The following is a 23,841-nucleotide window of genomic DNA, read 5'->3' as shown; positions in this document are numbered from 1 at the left end:
AATGATTCTGAACGCTTTGGTTTCAACAGCATGAAGACGAGCTAGGTGTGAGGCAGGAGCACCAGCCCAGAGGGGAGAGCAGTACTCCATTGAGCTGCGGATGAAAGCCTTGTATGTGGTGAGGAGCTCAGGTGTGCCAAGGAAGGACTTCGCACGACGGAGGATGCCCAGTCGGCGACTGGCTTTGGAGGCCAGCTTGGAAATGTGGTTTTCCCAGGAAAGATCATGGCATATAGTGAGACCCAAAAGCTTGAGTGACAGAACTTCTTGGAGAGGATTATTCAGAAAGTAGACGGGAGGGTTGTCCAGTCGGTCTTTTCGGAGAGACATCGTAAGAGTGTGAGATTTGTCAGGATTGAAAGACATGTTCCACTTGTTTGCCCAGTCTGTGATTTTGTCCAGGTCTGCAGAGAGTGAGGAGGCTGCAGACTGCCGATCTGAGGGATGAGGAATGGTGCGGCAGAGAGTGGAGTCATCAGCAAAGAGATAGAGAGGATTTTCAAGAGAGTCAGAGAGATCATCGATGAAGACTAGAAAAAGCACAAGGCCCAGAACACTGCGTTGGGGAACTCCAGCCTGAACAGGAAGAGGAGATGAGAGAAACCCATTCAGGGCCACACGTTGACGACGACTAGAGAGGAAGTCCGCCAGCCATGCGTGGAGATTTCCATGGATACCAAAGGAGGAGCATTTGGTGAGCAGAGCGGGGTGCCAGACCGTATCGAAGGCACGTGATATGTCGAGGGAGACAGCTCTAATTTCCTGTTTGGCATTGAGGACCTCCATCCATTGTTGAGACAGCAGAAGCAGCATGTCCAGAGTAGAGTGACCTGGTCTGAAACCAAATTGATGATCAGAGATCAAGCCATTGGAGAAGAGGAAAGATTTCATATCCGAAGCAATGATGGATTCCATGACTTTGCTGATAATTGGGAGAAGGCTGATTGGTCTGTAGTTGCTAGGATCTGTTTTTGCACCTTTTTTGTACAAAGCGGTGATGTTGGCTGATTTCCAAGCAGATGGCAGTTGACCTTGAGCAAAAGAGAGGGTGAAGCGAACAGAGAGAGGGAGTGAAAGAGCGGAAGAACAGGATTTTAGGACCCGTGGGCTGATGCCGTCAGGTCCAGTTGCAGAATCAGAGTCGAGGGTTCACAGAAACTTTTCCACCTTGTCAGGAGGAAAGGACACGGAGTCCAGGAGCAGCTGGGTACGACTGGGAATGGTGGGTACAGAGAGGGATGGGTTTGGGACACAAGATTTAGAGGCAAACACAGAGTTGAGGCATTCAGCTTTTTCACGTGCGGAGTCAGCTGTGTAGCCGTTTGAGGTAAGGGAGGGGATGGAGGGGGAACAAACACCAGAAACAGATTTGACCAGACGCCATCAGGATTTGGAAGAGGGAGACAGATAAGAGAGTTCGGTCTTGAGAACGGAGAGATATTGTTTCCTGGCTCTCCTGAGGGTGGACACACACTTGTTTCGGGCTTTGTGAAAGGAAATGAGATTTCCTTCCATTGGATTTGCTTTGCAGGAGACGAAGGCAAGTTGTTTCTGGGCAACAGCCTCACCACAAGATTCCGTGTACCATGGACGGGAGGAAGGGTATGACAACTGAAGACGAGATGGGATAAATCTGTGCATGAGAGAGAGCAATTTACTTTGGAAGAATTCCCAGGATGAGTTGATGTCAGAGGTGGTAGAGATGGGAGACCAGTCCAGATGATTGATGGCTGCTTGAAGACCATGCCAGTTGGCCTGAGTGAAATGCCAGACTCGTCGATGCTGAGCAGGCTCCCTGAGAATGGTCAGAGAGATGTCCACTTTAACAAGGACATGATCAGATGATCCGATTGGAGCAGAAGAAGAGCAGCAGACATTTTCAGGGAAGTTAGTCATAACCAAGTCCAGAAGAGAAGATGCTCCGTTGATTGAGATCCGGGTCGGGAAATTGACAGATTGTGTCAGTCCCAGTGAGTCGTAGAAGTCCTTTGCTGAGGAGCCATGGCTGGTGAGAGAGGTACCCACACCCAGCCAACTGGCATGGTGACAATTGAAATCACCACATATGAGGAAGAGAGAGTTGGGATGAGTAGATAGAAGTTGGTCCATATTATCAGACAGCGAGATGTAGATGGAGTCATCACTGTTTGGTGGACGGTACAACACACATGTGAACAAGAGGTGGGAGCGAAGGGGAAGCCGTAGCCAGAGGTATTCCTGGGGGTGAGGTGGAGAGTGCAGTGCAGGGCGAGTGAGGAAGAGAGTTTTTGATAAAGATAGCAACCCCACCTCCAGGACGAGGCTCAGGTCTATCATACCGGAGGAGGGAGTAACCCGGGAGAGATAAAATGATGATGACTGGCAGATCTGGCAGATCTTTTGGCAGATCTTGCTGGCAGATCTTGCGTGTCCTGCAGGAATATTTGGGGGACAGTGCACAGAGAGAGAGAGCAGGGGTAGCAAGGCCGGAGAGGAGTCGGTAGAAGACAGAAAGACCACCTACCTGCCTGCAGTGAGAGAGAGAGTGAAAGGCCATCAGAATCAGCTTCATAGCGGGAGATTCCAATGATTCTGAATGCTTTGGTTTCAATTGCGTGAAGCCGAGCTAGGTGGGAGGCAGGAGCACCAGCCCAGAGGGGAGAGCAGTATTCCATTGAGCTGCGGATGAAAGTTTTGTATGTGGTGAGGAGCTCAGACGTGCCCAGAAAGGACTTCACATGGTAGAGGATGCCCAGTCGGTGACTGGCTTTGGGGGCCAGCTTGGAAATGTGGTTTCCCCAAGAAAGATCATGGCATATAGTGAGACCCAAAAGCTTGAGTGACAGAACTTCTTGGAGAGGATTATTCAGAAAGTAGATGGGAGGGTTGTGCAGACGGTCTTTTTGGAGAGACAAAGTGAGAGTGTGAGATTTGTCAGGATTGAAGGACATGTTCCATTTGTTTGACCAGTTTGTGATATTGTCCAGGTCTGCAGAGAGTGCGGAGGCTGCAGACTGCCGATCTGAGGGATGAGGTATGGAGCGGCAGAGAGTGAAGTCATCAGCAAAAACATAGAAAGGATTTTCCAGAGTCGGAGAGATCATTGATGAAGACCAGAAAAAGGACAGGGCCCAGAACACTGCCTTGAGGAACTCCTGCCTGAACAAGAAAGGGAGAAAAAGAATTCCATTCAGGGCCACACGTTGACTGCGACCAGAAAGGAAGTCCGCAAGCCATGCATGGAGATTTCCATGGATACTATAGGAGGGGAGTTTGGTGAGCAGGGCTGGGTGCCAGACCGTATCGAAGGCACAAGATATGTCAAGGGAGACAGCTCTGACAGCTCCAGTTTGGTGTTGAAGGCCTCCATCCATTGTTGAGTCAGGAGAAGCAGCATGTCCAGAGTAGAGTGACCTGGTCTGAATCCAAATTGATGATCAGAGATCAAGCCATCGGAGAAGAGGAAGGATTTGATGTCAGAAGCAATGATCGATTCCATGACCTTGCTGATTATTGGGAGCAGGCTGATTGGTCTGTAGTTGCAAGAATCTGTTTTTGCACCTTTTTTGTGTAAAGCCGTAATGTTTGCTGATTTCCAAGATGCTGGCAGATGACCTTGAGCAAAAGAGAGCGAAGAGAACAGAGAGAGAGTGAGATAGAGCGGAAGAGCAGGATTTTAGGACCCGTGGGCTGATGCCGTCTGGTCCAGTTGCAGAATCAGTCGAGGTTTGACAGAAACCTCTGAACAGAAAAAACCAGAAACTTTTGACAAAAAGTTTCTTTGCAGTAGTATGAATAAACAGCCTTATAATTGCTATAATTGGGTAAATCAGGTATGATTACCTCAGATTATTTAATATATTCATCCATTCACTTTGTGTGTCGCCTGTGGCTGCTGGGTTGTAGCAATGCTGGGAGCGTGGCTGTGCCACTGATGCAGTGCCCCCTGCTGGTTACGAGTTTGTAATTTGTTCAGGGTGCCGGCGATAGCTCGCCTACTCTTCGTGAAGGACACCGTGGGATCTTTAACATCCAACAACTAATTCCGACATGCGGGACGCCGGTTTGGCGTCTATTCGAGGGACGACACACACATTGATGAATCACTTGCCTGTGGGGCACCGTGGTGGCAGTTTATAGCTGGTTCGGGGTTCAAACCCAAGTTAGACAGCTGATAGGCCAGTGTGTGTATCTACTCCATCCTGTCAGCCCCTTTTGTATCTTAAAGACTAACAATTTTGAAGTGAAACTGAGGTACTTGTTAATGAAATAGAGTACTCTGCGGTGAACCCCGTTGAGGAATAGAGGTAATTAATTGAATAAAATAGAAAAGTCATACCATGAAATGAAAAGCGAAGATAATTTCACAGAACAACGAGGGTTTTCAATATTGTTCAGTCTTACTCTTCAGGAGAGTTACAATAATTATTTTAAATTAACAAACGACTTTCATATTTTCATATTCTTCTTATTTTGATAAACACGAATTTTCATGAACTACTGGATTTTGCTTTAGCGTGGAATTATCTGAGGTAAATAAAAAATCCATTGAGTACACAGATTTTACAAGATATTCGTTCTTATACACCACCTAAAAAGTTTTCAGACAAAAACCCCGCATGTAAGTCACGGAATACATGTTTGGATTTAGGTGGTGGATAAACGGTTAAAGCGGTTGTCTAAGGGTCTTAAAAGTCCCGAGTATTAGTCCCTACAGTGCCAAAAGAACACCAGGTAGATTGACTCAATCTGTCATCCAAGTCCAACTCCAAGGTCGGCTAAAAGTAAATGAGTACTGTACCAGCTTGCTGGCAAAAGTGAACTAGACGGATCACTGCCACTGCATAAGAATTTTTTGATATTAAGTCATATTCATTAAAATAAAAGGATTGAATTTGAAACTATACCAACTGGATGACGTAAAAAAATATTTAGCATGCAATAAAGATCGCACTCACATGAAAATTTAAAATGGCGAGTCAGCTTTGCTGTTACTCAATGTGTACGTTTACCTTATACAGAAAGCTTGCTTTCAAAATATTATAACTCTAGACAACAGTAATAGTAAGTCCACCTTGCAATATGATTATACACCGCCCAAAACCGGCACGCTATCTCATTAATTTCAAGCTACGTAAAAAAGAGAAGAAATACAGAAATAAATAAAGACAGAAATAATCAAGTTAAGTACAAACTTTGCCTTATTTGGCTTTCGGTTTATTTATTGCGTTTGACACTTTCAGAGCACCAACTGTTAAAAAAAAGAAGCTTATATATATATATATATATATATATATATATATATATATATATATATATATATATATATATATACAGTATATATATATTAGGCATATTAGGCGGTGTAATAGCAGCAATTCAATGGTTACGCGACAATATAAGTGTTACATATTTCAGAAGAAAATACGAAACACAGATAACAAACACAAAATCTAATTTGTAAGTAGATATACTGGCTTCAAACGATGTGTCGAATCACTGTTAGCAAGCGGATTCCTCTCGCTTTTCAAACAAGTCGTTCCACATTAAGCAATTTGCAAGTGGAGCTGGAGCAAGTGATTAAGAACTAGAACGGGCACTCGGTAGAGCGCATACCTTCGCCGCAGCTACTGCCTACTGTTCTGTACTTGGCATGGGAGTGTAGGGAACAGAACAGTGAACAGTTTGGTGCTGATTTCATGCAAATCGGATAAGAATTGACCGAGTTATGACAAAAAACGCACATTTTGCAAGGTCGTGACCCCCCTGACCTTTGACCCCCAACCGCTAACAAGGGTAATGTCTTCACTGGGTCATGTCGTATATCACAAGATCGGGCATTGAATTCTGAACATTTTGGCATTAGTTGCATGCCAATTGGATAAAAATTGACCGCGCTATGGTAAAAATACGATTTTGACCTTTTCGTGACCTTGACCTTGACCTTTGACCCGATTGCTCCCAAAATCTAATCAAATGTGTCCCGTATAATAACCAATCATCCCACCAAATTTCATGCAATTCGGTTGAATACTTTTTGAGTTATGCGAATAACATACACACACACACACACACAGACATACAAATAAATACACAGCGATCAAAACATAACCTTCCGCTTTTGCGAAGGTAATAAGAGGTGCTTTGTCATGTTAGAAATAATGATTACCGTATCGTCGTCGGATTCAAAACGATAGGTCCTATTACAATCAATGAAATGCTCAGACGCATATCTCTTAGTCTTATGCATATTCATATTTCTTTTGAAACGTGCATTTGAATTTTTATTTTTACTCTACTTGTTAATCAGTAACATTGCTTATAAAAATGCATTTAAACACAAGTACAATAACGTCGATTATTATTGAGGTGTATTTAAAACTGCTGGTGATTCACGCATAGTTTTGCCCACACAGTGGAAATTCTGCTGCGGATTACACCGTCGGAGATTACAACACCGTTTAAATTGTTTGTGTGCGGCGCTGCCCTCGCAGGTATATGCACGTCCTTGTACGTTCGGTGTTCTTTGATGCAGCCATTGTAGTTGTAATTTAGTGTTACAATGGGTGTTTTATAATTCATTTAATTTGGTAAATGCGTCGTCGTTTTGTTTTGTGTCTTTTGCTTTCTTCCGTTGCCTTGACGCGCTTTGAATGTCTTTACCGGCAACAAACAATTTTTCCTATTTTCTCGTGCACCTCGTATACTGTATAGGTACGGTAATGCGACTGGTGTGGAGAAATCCGAAAGTACGGGTAGTCAAGGCTTTGCTCCTATTTGAGGTGGCTGGCTTGGCTGGAGCTTACTGGATGTACCGCAAGTTGGACACCAACGAGGGTGAGGAATGGGGGTAAACCCGCTATAGTATATCGATTTGACTGACTCCAGGATCAACGTAAAGTGTAGTATTCTTTGGAGTATCAAGATGATTTATCTCCAAGTCCAAGACGATTTTGTTTCCTCTGCATGTGTTGTAATGAAAACCCTACCTTTCATGATGGAAGACGTATTCTTCAGTCTTCGCTCCTCCAGAGCTTGATCCGTACCTGCAGACACACACACACACACCTTCCCCACCCACAAAATCCACAAAAACATTTCCTCCCCCGCTGCCATTCAATTCTCATTTCTCAACCACATCTTCAATCAAAGTGGTGTCACAAAAAGGTGTTGCCATGGCCTGCTAACATGTGAAGTCCCCATTCACATTTCAAAGTTCCAAACACATCACAATAATCACCACTCATTCATAATTCGATCTCCAACCTCTCGACCACACAAAAACACCATAAGCTCGACACATAAGCAAACGCCACCCACAAGACTTTGTGGCACACACTCCAATCCCTTCACCGGCCATGCCATCACTCTCACCCGCCCCTATTCCAAATTACACACGTCCCAATTTACATAAGCAAGTCCTGAAGTCTGGGACAGTGCACCTCAAAGCACTTACCTCACCGTGATGTGCAGGTATTTGCAGGTTGGTCAGGTCCAAGAGTGCCATCCACCATACTGAATCCCAAAATGTATCCCATGGGGCCTACCAAATCCCACCAAATTTCATTTTTGTCCCACAGTACTGGCAAGTATGTGGATCCGCCTCCTCCAGTGCTCTTTACTACACTACATTTGGCTGCGACAGCTCCGCCCCTCTACCGTGCAAGAGCCATCAGGATAAGTTGAGCAGTCAAACCGCCAACATGGCCCATGAGTGTCCATAAGGGTGCGACCCACCATCCATCCTTCGGCCCCCCTGCGAGGAACACGGCTGGCCAATGTGGTGAGCACCTCTTGCAAACTCCACCATTCCAAAAACCTCGGACCTGGGGGGAACAGTCCCAAATATCGGCACCGTCACCCCCGTAGCCAGTTGAAGGCTGTGTCCTTACTAGTCTATCCATTTTTATCCCACCCTCCAACACTTTGGTCTAACAAACCAATCAATAATGGCGTCACTGGTTTCAGTGACCACCACTGCCTCACACAAAGTTCACCCTTAAATTTACATCTCACCCTCAGATTACCCATGCCAAATATTTTTCACAATTCACTAATTTCACCAAAGAAGGGTGCTTCTCCATACACATGCCAGCAGAGCATGACCCTATTTGCTCGGCTCATTTCAAATTCGCATTCCTCGATCCCATGGCTCTCTTCCCAAGCCGAGAGTCCACAAATCATAACGGAACATCTGTGGAAGATCATTCTCACACCATCATGTTCCACAGATGCTCCAATCGTTGTCCGGTGGGCGATAACATTCCTGACCATGCGGTTCGACCCGCGTCCATAGACCAGCACAGCATGGCAGGCAAACACATGCTGACAGTCCCAGAGTCTCAGCGAGAGGCTGTCAGGCCACATGCCCGGGCGGTCACCACATCAGGCCCTTGATGGCCGTCCATGGTGCCGCCACCAAAGCGCGGCCCACGACACCTCCCCCTAGTGGTCCTCATAATACACCATCCCAGGTACCTGTGAGAAACCACCTCGGACCCCCGGAGGTCTTAACCCCCACCAGGGTCCGGTGACCCTGTTGGCCCAAGACACTTACTCGGGCGGTGCCCCGATGGACAAGGGACGGCACACTCCACCAGACCCCCGTGGGGCCCAGGTTGTACCATGACACACATGGTCGGACCCCACGTCCACATCTCGCCAGCACAGCCCCACAGCTGGCTGGCATAATCAAATTTTGAAAGGGGCAACTTTTGCACGAGGCTGACCTCACTTGGTCCGAATTCCACAGCCCGGGGACCAATTCCCACCAATGCTGTGCTAAATCAAACTCGCATTTATATTTAAATTTATTTTTAAAGATTTTGGCCTCGGGTGCCCAATCTCCGCAGCTGCAGGTGACAACCCCTTCCTCGGGTTGTTCTGCCCCTCCCTGCAGCTGTTCCAAATTCATTGCAGGGACCAGTTTTCCTGAGGCTCTATCTCCCGACATTTCCATGTCCAAATCTAGCTCGGAGCCAAAACACCCCCCCCCCACCCCCCCTGCTGGTTATTCAATTTTGGACCCTCCCGTACCAATTTGTTTGTGGTGAGGATTCCCTCGGTCACTTCAATCTCATCAACCGACCCACTCACCTCATCCCCCAGACTCTGTTGGACCTGAGCAACCTCTTCCTCGATGGAACCGTCACTGGTGTCCAGCCGCTCCTGTCCAAATTCATTAACATCCCCATCCCCAATCAATTCTGGCCCAAACAGGCCGTCTCAGTTCTTCCCAGTTCAATTCCAACTTCTTTCCTGGAAGTCCTTGCAGTGTCCATTTGTTTTATACTTCTCCCACTGCCCCCCAAGCCCTTTTCCTTCCACAGATCTCCCGATGTCCCTGTTCTCTACTGTTGTAATTGTGTGCTTCCCTCTCTCTCCCCATCTTGTCTCCCGCTCCCTTTATTGCATGCTTTGTGTGTCCGTTTTTTTTTTTGTGATTATTGTTAGCTCTTACACGAGCCTCAATCTTGTATACAAAAAAAAAAAATTGATTTGTAATAACTTTATTATGCTTTTGTTATTAGAAGCGTCCTTGGAAAAACGCCACAGTAAAGCTAGATTAATACGGATATACACCTCAACCCACAACCCCATGGCAGGGAAAACTCCCTTGGGGAGGGGGGCAAATGTATTTGCTATAATTTTCATTATGTGACCCTTATACGTTCTGTCAAGTTTGGTTGAGATTGGATAAGTAACAACCAAATGTATTGTGGTCAAAATCACCAGCAGACAGACACCAAATTGTGTATTTTAGTACGATACTAAATGGAAATTGGTTGACTCCGTGTCGAGATAATTGAGAAAACGTGTCAGAAATGTGCCATTTTCACGCAAAAAAAAATTACATTTAATCCAAGAAACAGATGTGATTCATGTTAATGTATACCTTACATATGTAATACATTGGTTATAGTTCAGAGTAATCCATAACAAATGAGCTAGAATAATTTCATATTCAGATACACCTTTATGGCTGTGTGCATTAAAAGCCAAAACAAATCTACAACCAGCCCCATGAATTGTGACATGGTATTTTATGTATAGCGGCCTCTGTGATACCATAGTATGGTGGATATTATTTACAGAAAACGTCACTGTGGTATATGCACAATATGAATAATTCACAATGCTCTACATCCTCAGCCAAAAATACACAAGATAATGGCAGGCCACAAGATGCAAAATTGGAGGCGGTTCCTAGGAGAGAAAGAACAAGCTCACCACCTTTTTTTAGCCAAGAACTGGAAAGACCAAGAGAAGATAGAGAAGCTTGGAAACAGAAGTATGTTTGTCACTTGTGGTGATTTCTGCCTGAAGCCTACTCATGGAGGTTGGCAAGAAGTTGACGATCTAAAACCAAACCAAGAAGAGGGTGATACACTGATACATGCCCATTGCTCCATGCCAAACATGCCACAGCTAACTACCCAGCCCTGGTCCTTGTCACCGAAGACTCTGATGTCTTCATCATTTGCCTCGCAGAGTGGAGATAACAGCTATGTCTTCATAAGACATGGAGGAGAATCATCGATCAGGCTTGACATCACCAAATTGGCTGCCACACTCAGACGGGATGTATGTCCCGCCTTAATGAGACTTCATCCACGGATTGGATGTGATACTGTGAGTGCACTCGGCTGGGCAAGGAAAGCTGAAAGCGTTGAAGATTCTCCGACGTCATGAGATGTTCAGAGAAACCTTTGCATCACTCAGTAACAACTGGGACCTCCCCAATGAGATCTTCAATGTCATCCAAGAATTCACATGCCAACTTTACTGCCGCAACAATAAAAGGAGTGAAGTAAATGAGCTACGATACCAAATGTTACGTAGCCGAAGCGGAGCAATCAAGTCCCAACAGTTTCCCCCGTGATTAGATTTTGGTGTAGTTGTGGTTACGATGTGGTTACGACGAACGGATACCACATTTCCTCACACGAGGTTTTGGACAACTGCTGGGCTCTTGGAAGCTGAAGGCCGCATTGGACTTGACGGTAGAGAATCGAAAGGAGGCCGTCTAATCTGCTCGCCTCACGCTTGTTGTGTCTTCGACGCGCGGTGTTCGACACCGCCATTTTGGACCACTTCCCGCATGAGTGGCTACCCCAGTTTCAACAGCTGCCAAGCTCCTGAAAGTACTCTTTAGGACGCCAAGCTAAGTGCCGGCTGAAGGGGTTTATTTTCATTTTATCTTTCCCTTGACACCGCCCCCCCCCCTCCACCCCCCAGAATTTCCATGTTTTAAACGTTTCCCGGTGTGTACCCTGGATAAGAATAGGTACACCGTATCCCTGCGTGTCGTAAAAGACGACTAAGAGGGTTGGCGTCAGGAAGGGCATCCGGCCATAAAAACATTGCCTCAAAAAGGGAACCATGACAATTACAACTACATATGGGCAGGGTACAGCCCGAAGTGGAGATCGGTTTCTGAGGTTTGGGACATGGAATGTAGGGACAATGACAGGGAGATCAGGAGAAGTGGTGGAAGTATTGGTCAGAAGAAGAGTAGACATATGTTGTGTGCAAGAGACGAGATGGAAGGGAAGTGGTGTGAGAATGGTGAAGGGTAGGCAGGGACAGAAATACAAGTTTGTGTGGCAAGGGTGCCTGGAGGGCGTGAATGGTGTTGGTGTCCTGTTTTCTGAGGCGTTTGTAGACAGTGTGGTGAGTGTGACTAGAGTGAGTGATAGGTTGATGATGGTGAAAATGATGATTGGAAAGCTCTTGGTGAACGTCATCTCGGGATATGCTCCGCAGGTTGGTCGAAGCGATGAAGAAAAGGACAGGTTCTGGTGTGCGATAGAGAAGCTGATGGAAAACGTGAAAGATGAGGAAGTTGTTGTGGTAGGAGGAGACCTAAATGGACATGTGGGAAGGAGTATGGACGGTTTTGACGGAGTTAATGGGGGTTACGGATATGGTGTGAGAAATGGAGAAGGTGAAAGGATTTTGGAGTTTGCTGATGGAGCTGATTTGTTGATTTGTAATACTCAGTTCCAGAAAGAGGATAATAAGCTTGTTACATACACGTCAGGTGGGTCGACGACAACCGTTGACTACCTGATGGTGCGTAGGCGAGATAGGGGGCACCTCCGGGACACAAAGGTGATCCCGGGGGAGGAGGCTGTTTCACAGCACCACTTGGTTGTCTGCGACGTAAGGGTGAAAGGTGCGAGGAGAGCTTGGCGGGTGAAGTACCAACCGAGAATGAAGGTGTGGAGGTTGAAAGAGGTGACAGTAAGGGAGGCATTAAAAGAGAGGCTGAGTAGGGTCGAGGATGATGTGATTGAGCTTGAAAGTGGTTGGATGTCAATGAAAGCTAGTCTGTTGGGAGCCGTTGGTGAGGTATGTGGATGGACAAAAGGACCACCGAGGCACTCGGAAACATGGTGGTGGGATGATGAAGTTGGAAAGAGGATTGACGTGAAGAGGAAAAAGTTCAAGGCGTGGCAGAAGGCGACGGGTACGGGAGCAGAAACAGCAGAGCATGAAAGTTATAAGGCAGCCACGAAGGCTGCAAAGAAAGAGGTAGCAAAGGCGCAGGAGGCATGTAGGAAAATGTTCGGAGAACGCTTGGATTCGGAAGAGGGTCAGAGAGCGGTATTCAGGATTGCAAAGCAGATAGCGAAAGAGAGGTGTGATGTGATGGGGGTGAGTTGCTTGAAGGATGAAGTGGGACAAATCATTGTCGACCCAGATGGAATTAAAGGAAGATGGAAAAGATATATGGAAATGCTGTTGAATACAGAGAATGAATGGGATGGCAACATAGAGAGTAACCCAGTTTTAGGACCGGCAGAGAAGATAACTGAGAAGGAAGTTGAGGAAGCGATAAAAGCAATGAAGGGTAGAAAAGCGGGAGGGCCAACGGGAGTTGTGGGAGATATGTTGAAGGCAGCAGGAAGTTGGGGTGTGAAGAGAATGACAGAGATCTGTAATCTGGTGGTGAAAGAAGGCCGCATTCCAGTGGATTGGGAACTGAGTACCCTCGTCCCTCTATACAAGGGGAAAGGTGACCCTCTGGAGTGTGGCTCGTACCGAGCGATAAAGTTATTGGAGCATGGAATGAAAGTCTTGGAAAGGGTGTTGGAGAGGAGGATAAGGAAGAAAGTGAAGATCGACGAAATGCAGTTTGGATTCATGCCAGGAAGAGGAACGACAGACGCGCTTTTCATTGTGAGGCAGTTGCAGGAGAAGTACATGGAGAAGAGGAAGAAGTTGTTTCTTGGGTTTGTTGATCTGGAGAAAGCATTCGATAGGGTACCACGCAAAGTATTGACATGGGCATTGAGGAAGTTAGGAGTGGAGGAATGGTTGATCAGAGTAGTGATGGCAATGTACAAAAGAGCGCGCACAGCTGTAAGGACGAAGGACGGGAACAGTGGTGAGTTTGAGGTGAAGGTGGGAGTGCATCAGGGGTCGGTACTAAGTCCACTACTATTTGTAGCTGTGATGGAGGTGCTGGCTCAGAACGTAAAGGAGGGTTTACCGTGGGAGTGGTTGTATGCAGATGATCTGGTGTTGATTGCGGGAAGTATGGATGGACTGAAGGAAAAGATGAACACGTGGAAGGAATGTATGGAGACAAAAGGTCTGAAGGTGAATATCGGAAAGACGAAGGTGATGGCAAGTGGTAAAGCATGTGGTGAGGTGGAAAGAACTGGGAAGTGGCCCTGTGCTGTGTGTAGGAAGGGTGTCGGAGTGAACTCCATTCAATGTACAATGTGCGCTGAGTGGGTTCATCAAAAATGTAGTGGTCTGAGAGGGTCATTAACCAGTGTGGCAGCTACATTCAAGTGTAAGGTGTGCACAGAGGGAGCTGCAGATGGAGGAGATGTTGAGTTGGATCTTGGAGACGGCGTGAAGCTGGAAGGTGTGAAAACATTTTGCTACCTCGGAGACATGCTGAATGGAGAAGGTGGATCAGACTCGGCAACGGTTGCTCGAGTGAGATGTGCATGGAAGACGTTTCGGGAACTGAGTGGCGTGCTGATGATGAGGGGAGTGTCGTTGAAGCTGAAGGGAAAGTTGTATGCTGCATGTGTGAGAAGTGTTATGATTTATGGGAGCGAGACATGGGTAATGAACGTAGAGCAGCAACGAAGGTTGGAAAGGGTGGAAATGCGAATGGTTCGACGGATGTGCGGAGTATCGTTGAGAGAGAGAGGAAGACAAATGATGAATTGCGAAAGATGATGGGAATAGAGCCTGTGATTGATGCTGTGAAGAGGAACAGGTTGAGATGGTTTGGTCATGTGTTGAGGAAGGATGAAAGTGACTGGTTGAGAAGAGTGATGGAAATGAATGTAGAAGGAAGCAGAGGACGGGGAAGACCGAGAAAGACTTGGCTAAAGATGGTGGAAGAAGAAATGCGGGCAAGGGGGTTAACAAGGAGAGATGCAGAAAATAGGGCAAAATGGAGAAGATTGTCATGGGGACCGCAAGGGAAAATGGCCTTTTAAAATGCATGTTGTTGTTGTGGTTACGGATATGCTGACTTTTTAAAAGTGATTCTTCACCATTGAAAAAAAACCAAAAAAAACCACCTTTAGAGGCCATTTTTCCCCGCAAAGCGGGGGTTGGCCTTTTTCGGGGACCGTGGTTGTTGTTGTTTTTTGGTCCCCTTTTTGAAGCAATGTTTTACGGCCGGATGCCCTTCCTGACGCCAACCCTGTTTGTCGCCTTTTACGACACACAGGGAATTACCAGTGAACTGGTACTCAATTAGCCGACCTCGGAAGGATGACAGGCTGAGTCAACCCCCCTGGTGTTAATTCAGCGATCGACCGGGATTCGAACCCAGGATCCTAGGATCCTAAGCTGGCACCCTAGCCGCTAGCCCAACACCATTGAGATGGTGCCAAAAACAATATACAGTAGAGAATCACATCTCAATAAGGTATGGACGTGTACGTGTTATGACAAAACTTGGTGGATGAGTTGGGTAGGTTAAGCAACAATACAAATAGATTTTGGTTCAGGTCCAGATCCAGATCCGGCCCATCAGTGGGATACAAAACGTAAACTCTTCAGCCTGGTGGAGCTATGCGCTCTACTGAGTGCCGTTCTAGTTTTAGACTTCGTTCACGGGTTCCACCCATCAGTTTGTCTTCGACGTAAAATCATAAATTCTGCTTTGTGGTGTTGCCTAGCAACCTGTAGCAATGTAAACAATTTTATTTTATAACTTTTTCAATTTAAGAATATAAAGTTAACCTACACTGCATTATTAAATATATAAAGATATAAAGCTCTTTCTAACCACTCAACTCATTGACCATGGCAATGGACATGTGGGTTTGTTTGACACTGTTGCATGTCTTCCTCAGCCGAGGGGCTGCACATTATAAAGAGCTCATACTACTCACTCATTCCTCATTTAATTCATTGTTATTTATCCATTGCAGAATGCAAGCATGAAATGCTGTTGAATGCAGACAATGAATGGGATGGCAACATAGAGAGTACCCCAGTTTTAGGACCGGCAGAGAAGATAACTGAGAAGGAAGTTGAGGAAGCGATAAAAGCAATGAAGAGTAGAAAAGCGGGAGGGCCGACGGGAGTTGTGGGAGATATGTTGAAGGCAGCAGGAAGTTGGGGTGTGAAGAGAATGGCAGAGATCTGTAATCTGGTGGTGAAAGAAGGCAGCATTCCAGTGGATTGGGAACTGAGTACCCTCGTCCCTCTATACAAGGGGAAAGGTGACCCTCTGGAGTGTGGCTCGTACCGAGCGATAAAGTTATTGGAGCATGGAATGAAGATATTGGAAAGGGTGTTGCAGAGGAGGATAAGGAAGAAAGTGAAGATCGACGAAATGCAGTTTGGATTTATGCCAGGAAGAGGAACGACAGACGTGCTCTTTATTGTGAGGCAGTTGCAGGAGAAGTACATGGAGAAGAGGAAGAAGTTGTTTCTTGGGTTTGTTGATCTGGAGAAAGCATTCGATAGGGTACCACGCAAAGTATTGACATGGGCATTGAGGAAGTTAGAAGTGGAGGAATGGTTGATCAGAGTAGTGATGGCAATGTACAAAAGAGCGCGCACAGCTGTAAGGACGAAGGACGGGAACAGTGGTGAGTTTGAGGCGAAGGTGGGAGTTCCTCAGGGGTCGGTACAAAAAAAAACCACCTTTAGAGGCCATTTTTCCCCGCAAAGCGGGGGTTGGCCTTTTTCGGGGACCGTGGTTGTTGTTTTTTTTTTTTTTGGTCCCCTTTTTGAAGCAATGTTTTACGGCCGGATGCCCTTCCTGCTGCCAACCCTTTTTGTCGCCTTTTTACGACAAGCAGGGAATTACCAGTGAACTGGTACTCAATTAGCTGACCTCGGAAGGATGACAGGCTGAGTCAACCCCCCTGGCATTAATTCAGCGATCGACCGGGATTCGAACCCAGGATCCTTGGATCCTAAGCTGGCACCCTAGCCGCTAGCCCAACACAGGGGTCGGTACTAAGTCCACTACTATTTGTAGCTGTGATGGAGGTGCTGGCTCAGAACGTAAAGGAGGGTTTACCGTGGGAGTTGTTGTATGCAGATGATCTGGTGTTGATTGCGGAAAGTATGGATGGACTGAAGGAAAAGATGAACAAGTGGAAGGAATGTATGGAGACAAAAGGTCTGAAGGTGAATATAGGAAAGACGAAGGTGATGGCAAGTGGTAAAGCATGTGGTGAGGTGGAAATAACTGGGAAGTGGCCATGTGCTGTGTGCAGGAAGGGTGTCGGAGTGAACTCCATTCAATGTACAATGTGCGCTGAGTGGGTTCATGAAAAATGTAGTGGTCTGAGAGGGTCATTAATCAGTGTGACAGCTACATTCAAGTGTAAGATGTGCACAGAGGGAGCTGCAGATGGAGGAAATGTTGAGTTGGATCTTGGAGATGGTGTGAAGCTGGAAGGTGTGAAAACATTTTGCTACATTTTGCTGCGGCACACGCAGAACCTCTTTTCACTGTTTTAATTGATAAATCTACTGTGTTGTTGTGTTTTGCAGATTTCCGATACAAAATGCATAATAAATTACCAGCTCTGGTTGCAGGTATGATCGAAAACATCTACCACAATTCAATTGAAACATTGTGCACAACAGTTTAATGTCTCTTTCTCTCTGTCTCTCTCCTTCCTCTGTCCCTCCCTCCCTCTGCTTCACTCTCTCTCCCCCACCCCACCCCTATTTCTCACTCTCTCTCCCCCACCCCACCCCTATTTCTCCCTCCCCCTCCCTCCTCCCCCCCCTCTCTCCCTACCTCTTTTTTTCCCCCCTCCCCGTCTCTCCCTCACCCTCTATTCATATCTGCAGTTTACTACAAGTCTCACGAAATGGCAGGGAACTCAGGGATTCGAGAAGCAGACATACTGCGTTGGAAGGAGCGGCATTCCTGAATTTTAGGATTAAAACTGATGAAACATGGCAAAAAGAAACAAACGTTGATGAAACGAACTGTCCAATCGGAAAGAGAAATCCCTGTCAATTAAAGACTTGCCGGTACACACCCTTACTTACCACAATGCACCTTGTGAAATGACATGCAGCAATAAACAATCAAGTGCTGCACTTTCTCAGCATCGTGTTTGCAAAGAGTTCACCACAATAAATACAAATGTAATCAGTTGAGTGGCTTTCATGTTTTATTCCCCCTTGCATCGACTGACAGAATTCATGCCTGGAACCATAATGTGTTGTCCAAACGCGTTAGACTGCGATAGTTTGTTTTTTTAAAGTAGTTGCAGTGGTACAATTGAAGATGTTTGACAAAACCACAATACACAAATGGCAAATCAAGGTGAATATTGAGGATGAATGCTTTTGTAGACAACAATACATGAAAGCAAAGACATGGGGCTCATGACAAAGCAGACAATCAGAACCTATTTGAAATGCTTAAAAGGCACAAATTTTATCGATGGAACATTTTAAACGATCATTTAACAACAATCGCAATTGAACGGAATGAGGACAAATCAGAACGAGAACAATTCAGAATGTATGTAAATAAAAGAAAAACCCAGACAAGCATGAATGTTTTAACAAAAAAAAAAAATACTACAAAGCAATATTTGAGATAACTTGAAAACAAATACTGGTGGGATTTCTGTGTATTTTTTGCCAAAAACAATCAAAATCCTCTTTACTGCCGTTGCCACATATCCAGCTCAACTCACTCCGATAAGCAAAACACACGCATTGTGACGCAACCTCTACCGGTGATTAAAGTTACACTGGTCAAGGTACCAATCATTCCACTGCAAAGTACGAGCCGACAATCATGGAAAATAAACTGCTACTCAAGGGATTATCTAGATATTACGTATGCAGAAAAAGAAAGTTTTCTGCCTTCTTCCTCACATGCTACATGCGTTCTCCCTCTTACATCTCCAACTCCCTCTTCTTCAAATTAAAGTATACCTTAGTGCCCCTCCCCCACCAGGTGTACGTAATATGTAGATTCACCTTTGTGCACGGCATTTTAACGATGATCAATTTTACTCACCCATATCCATGTCTGTAAAATGAATTTGGCAAATTCCTCTCTTCTTGGGATTTTTGATTATAGAATCAGGACAATCTTAGCAAACCTGGTACACAACCTTTGTTGACAAAATAATTGATGGAAATAAGTTGGTACAATCAAGCCCAAGGGATTGTGAGATTTTTTGAGCAGGGAAATTTTAATAAACCCAGAACTGAAAACACACAATGGGCAAATCCTTTCTTGCTTTCAATCGATTATTTTTCTTGCTCAACTTGGAAATTCAATTGTATGCATGTCTCATGAGAACCCAGTAAAATGGACAGCAAGAAGAAGCAAATGAAATAAACTAAAACATTCCAGAACCTTCTTGGCAAACTGTCAGAAAAACAACACCACCATGCATTCCAACTAAAGTTAACTTATAATCAAGCACTTCAATTCAAAAACAGACCTTCTCAATCTTCAATGCAAAAGGTAAATTTTTACCCACAACATTTTCATAACTGGTAGTACGGTCAGGAAAACGCACTCTCATTCGGGAGCATTTTCACTCTGGTGATGGTAAATTGATGCACATGACAAAGCTGCTCATTGCACACAACACGGTTCATGAGCAACGATGTGCGATCAGTTAAACTGTCACCAGTTTGTTTATCCACTTCCTCTACTAAACGGGCAGACTGGCCAGCGCACGTCCGATCCGAGTTTGTAACGGTGCGGTCGTAGCCCGATCAAGAATGCCACGCCATTATAAGCAGCTCCTTATGCAGGAAGCATGATAACGCTGGAATGGTGGAACTTGCATTTCAAATGCTTACTGCACCTTGGAAGCGAGACGGGTGTTCGCTTCTTGAGCATTTCCATCCCTGTCGTCTCACTTAGTCGAGCAAAGCCGGTTGGCAGTTCATAGAAATGCCCGTTTGCGGACCTTTGCTTCAGAAACTTAAGGCAAATGATGGAAAAGTGCAGGCGTTTTGTCAAATGGTTCAAAAAGCACAATTGTACTCATTGCACAAGTCAAGGAGCATCAAAGGATTTGCTTATACAAGCAGCCTGGCTATTTGTAACAACTTTCAAAAACTGCACAATCGATGACAAAGAAAAAAAAAAAACGTCAATTTTCAAATCATGTCCATCACATCTTCAGGGTCATCTTGGATGTCAGGTTCTACCGTTATCTTATTTTACACGTCAGATTCTGTGGTATGGGAAAAATTCCAACTTTAATGGGTAACTTCTTCACCGGAGCTAAAAATGTCCGCCAAATAGCCTTAAGTCTTTGTTTTATTATATATTTTTTTATGATAGATTCGCAGATTGCTTTTGAGGGAAAGGAGTCAATATTTTAATAGTCTTCAGGCAAATACACATCTGAAAAGCACAGATGAGTAAAAGTGGTTACATTCAATCTCTCAACTTAGATCCTTCAACTTTGTATATGGAAATAACGAAAAAGTTTTTGTCGAGACAATCTTACAGCTGTGTATTCGTATAAAAAAATACTCAAGAGCAGAGCGATTACTGTCAGTGAGGGTAACCTTAAGAGATACTCTCTCAACTTTGAGGAGGAAAAAAAATAAATTAAAATAATACGAGCAAGTATCATGGGTCAATTTTTCAAGAACAAAATTCCAACAGAATGTCAACATCACATCAATAGGAAGTCGATCCATATATCCAAATGGAGATTTATATTGATCAATGCTGGTACACTTGAATTGTATTGTTAATAGGCAGCGATGACCGTCATGATCCTGAGAGACGAGGGTGATGGGTGCCACAATCGGACGGTGTTGTGCGTGCGGTGCTGGTGTTTGTTGGGATGTCAGTAATCCATCCTTGAATCCATTTTGGCGTGTTGCTCCAAATGCTGCAACATATCCTGCCAGACAAACATGAGCGTTTTGACCGACGCTTGTAATCAAACCGAGAAACTGAATGCATAATAGTGGATCGTGAAGGCAAGCCTGTCAAATACTACGGGGAGACATCGACTTGGAAACCAGTTGCGTTCCAAAAAATCGTTCTTAAGTCAGATATTCGTAAATCTGACCTCGATTTCCCATAGATTTTGTGCTATAAACGGAGGTGTGATTCTACAACCAAGCAAAGATAGCCAATTTAACAGAAAAGTGAACACATAATTAAGCTGAAATTTTGCAAATTTGCAATAAATAATAGTAAATAATACTTCAAGCAATTTTTAGGTTATTTCTCTGAAATTTCTCAGAGTGGGTCCCTGTGTCCGGCCATACGTACGTCCGTACGTTAACATTTGACTAAAACGTCTCCTCACATACTACCCGACCAATATGGACCAAATTTGGTACGATGCGTCAGAACAGCAGCAAGGTCTCATGGGGTTGTGCTCCCCATCTGGATGGGATCCCTATAATGGAGGTGAAAGGGTGGTTTTACTCCAATTATTGGTATTTCATTCAAAAAAATTCTCAGAAACCGCCATAGATCCAGACCAAACTCACCAAGAGGCATCGGGACCATGCCATAATCTTAAGTTGTGCTAATGGTCGTCGTATCTCCCCTGGAAAGGGGGCAATGGTCCCCCCCCCCCCAATCCCTCATTTTTCACTAAAACATTTTCTCCACAACTACCTGAGTGATACGGACCAAATTTGGTACAATGCATCATGACAGTAAGGTCTCATGTAGTTGTGCTCCCCATCTGGATCCGCCCACTTAAATAGGGTGAAAGGGGGATTTTGCCCCAAATACAGGTATTTCATGAAAAAATTTTTTCTCAGAAACCGACAATCGGATCCACAGCAAACTGGCAATGCAGCATCATGACCATGCCATAACCTTAAGTTGTGTTCCCCATGACCGTATTCCCCTGGAAAAGGGGCCACGGGCTCCCTCCCCTAATTGCATTTCAAACAGTGGAGATAGCCTTGCCACAATGACCCTCATATTGATTTAAACATTTTCCTCACAAACTACATGACCGATATTGACCAAATTTGGTATGATACATCAAAACAATGTCTCATGGGGTTGTGCTCCTCATTCGGATCTGCCAACTATAAGAGGCCGAAAAGGGGGGTTTCACATCAAATTCAGGTAATTTATTTCAAAATCTTATCAGAAACCGTGGGGAAATAGCCGTCAGTCCCCCATGGGGCTATTTATTCCGTATCGGCTATAACACCACACCTTGGTACCCTGTGCTCGTGAAGCGAAAAGCAGGGTTAAGCAATCGGTTGAGTACAAGTGCCGTATGACTTATGTGTGCCGTATGCCGTATGTGTGCCGTCTGCATTTTAAAAATTCATTTTCTTGGCAACCGTTGGTCCGATTGACATGAAATTTTACCATAGGAGCACCTCCACCTGGAGAATTTTTTTTGTTCATAATTATGACGTCATATGTCATGTGGTATGGACGCCATCTTGGGAAAAACGTTACACCTCTACATCTCCCAAACCGCTTAAGGGAAAAAATTGAAACATGGCTCGTTGTCAAATACTCACCATGGGGAATAAGATATGTTGATGGTGATGTCATCAGTGCTTTAATTATGACGTCATAATTCGACAAGTACAACGCTTGATCTGATTAATATGAATAAAACAACAATTCCTCTGCAACTGTTAGTCCGATGGACACAACATTTTCAGAATATGTGTGCCTCCTCCTGTAGCATTTTTTGATGATAATTAAAATGTCATAAGTCACGTGGTACAGACGCCATCTTGGAAAAATCGAAAAATGTTGCACCTCTTTCTCCAAAACCGCTGCATGGAAAAATTGAAACATGGCTCATTGTAAAGAACTCCAAATGGGGAATAGGTGTCAACAATGACGTCATTGGTGCCATAATTATGATGTCATAATTCGACAGGGACAATGCTTAGTCTGATCAGTTTGAAATGTATTGAGCGTGATCTATGCAACAATTATATTAGAGAATATCAATTTATGATGTCATTGCTCACGTGGTCTGGCAGCCATATTGGATGAAAGAAAAAAAAAATGTTCAAAAACAGAAGAGTTGGCTCGCAACAAGTTGACTGCGCAGGATAAGTATTCTATGAATACCATCTAGTTTTGTTTTGTTATTACATTTGAGTACCAGTTCACTGGTAATTCCCTGTTTGTCGTTAAAGGCGGCAAAAAGGGTTGGCGTCAGGAAGGGCATCCGGCTGTAAAACATTGCTTCAAAAAGGGGACCGAAAAACAACAACAACCACGGTTCCCGAAAAAGGCCAACCCCCGCTTTGCGGGGAAAAATGGCCTCTAAAGGTGGTTTTTATTACATCCGCCACCAAAGGTGGATGGAGGTTATGTTTTCACCCCTGTCTGTTTGTCAGTTTGTTTGTGAACAAAATATCTCAAAACGTTATGGACGGATTCGGACAAAATTTGGCAGAGATATAGCGTATGTGACAAGGACGAAATGATTAGATTTTGGTGAAGATCCCGATTCGGGTACTAGGATTTTTAAAGCGATTCTTCACCATTGGGAGATAGGGTCAAAAACAATACATAGCAGGATATCTCAAAAAGTTGTGGACGGATTTGGACGAAACTTGTTGGACCGGTTGGGTGTGTGACAAGGAAGAATCGATTAAATTTTGGTGAAGATCCGGATCTTGATCCGGATAGTAGAATTTTTAAAGTGATTCTTCACCATTGGGAGATATGGCCAAAAATGATACAAATCAGAATATCTCAAAAAGTTGTGGACAGATGATTTTGATTAAATGTGATTCTGTATTGCGATTTTCTGGTCTACTCTAGGATACAACAACAACAACATGCATTTTAAGGCCATTTTCCCTGCTAGAGCGGGGGTTAGCCTTGTGGTCCCCATGACAATCTTCTCCATTTTGCCCTATTTTCTGCATCTCTCCTTGTTAACCCCCTTGCCCGCATTTCTTCTTCCACCATCTTTAACCAAGTCTTTCTCGGTCTTTCACGTCCTCTACTTCCTTCTACATTCATTTCCATCACTCTTCTCAACCAGCCACTTTCATCCTTCCTCAACACATGACCAAACCATCTCAACCTGTTCCTCTTCACAGCATCAATCACAGGCTCTATTCCCATCATCTTTCGCAATTCATCATTTGTCTTCCTCTCTCTCAACGATACTCCGCACATCCACCGAACCATTCGCATTTCCACCCTTTCCAGCCTTCGTTGCTGCTCTACATTCATGACCCATGTCTCGCTCCCATAAATCATAACACTTCTCACACATGCAGCATACACCTTTCCCTTCAGCTTCAACGACACTCCCCTCCTCAACAGCACACCACTCAGTTCCCGAAACTTCTTCCATGCACATCTCATTCGAGCAACCGTTGCCAAGTCTGATCCACCTTCTCCATTCAGCATGTCTCTGAGGTAGCAAAATGTTTTCA

The 23,841-nt window shown here is 44.8% G+C and overlaps 3 protein-coding genes across 14 annotated transcripts in view; 1 reads left to right on the top strand and 2 right to left on the bottom strand.

Moving 5' to 3' along the window:
• SYCE1 (synaptonemal complex central element protein 1) overlaps nucleotides 1-7,048 on the bottom strand; it is a 29,222-nt gene extending 22,174 nt beyond the window's left edge. For 2 of the 9 annotated variants that reach the window (XM_078781124.1, XM_068123593.2), the window contains exon 1: nucleotides 4,781-4,939. Coding sequence is in view for 4 of the 9 variants with exons in the window: in XM_078781109.1 (XP_078637235.1) it covers nucleotides 6,149-6,229 (81 nt within the window). In the remaining 5 variants the exon portion in view is untranslated. Of the gene's footprint in view, nucleotides 1-4,318; nucleotides 4,423-4,780; nucleotides 4,940-4,991; nucleotides 5,088-6,148; nucleotides 6,233-6,968 lie in introns of those variants that run through there. The other 7 variants (XM_068123601.2, XM_078781109.1, XM_068123610.2 and 4 more) reach the window with 7 other exon arrangements.
• Nucleotides 6,400-17,596, top strand: CEBPZOS (CEBPZ opposite strand). Its single transcript, XM_068123658.2, has 4 exons — nucleotides 6,400-6,473; nucleotides 6,694-6,816; nucleotides 16,978-17,022; nucleotides 17,284-17,596. Exons 2-4 carry the CDS (start codon nucleotides 6,702-6,704, stop codon nucleotides 17,364-17,366), a joined length of 243 nt encoding a protein of 80 aa, XP_067979759.2. The 5' UTR covers nucleotides 6,400-6,473; nucleotides 6,694-6,701; the 3' UTR covers nucleotides 17,367-17,596.
• ZNF106 (zinc finger protein 106) overlaps nucleotides 17,591-23,841 on the bottom strand; it is an 89,085-nt gene continuing 82,834 nt past the window's right edge. For all 4 annotated transcript variants that reach the window (XR_013623936.1, XM_068123545.2, XM_068123526.2 and 1 more), the window contains one exon: nucleotides 17,591-20,339. Coding sequence is in view for 3 of the 4 variants with exons in the window: in XM_068123545.2 (XP_067979646.2) it covers nucleotides 20,283-20,339 (57 nt within the window). In the remaining variant the exon portion in view is untranslated. The remainder of the gene's footprint in view (nucleotides 20,340-23,841) is intronic.

Source organism: Myxine glutinosa, chromosome 1 (genome assembly GCF_964187855.1).
Source record: "Myxine glutinosa chromosome 1, kmMyxGlut1.1, whole genome shotgun sequence".
NCBI lineage: Eukaryota > Metazoa > Chordata > Myxini > Myxiniformes > Myxinidae > Myxine > Myxine glutinosa.
Note: the sequence above shows the minus strand (reverse complement) of the source record. Positions and strands in the feature narration are given on the sequence as shown.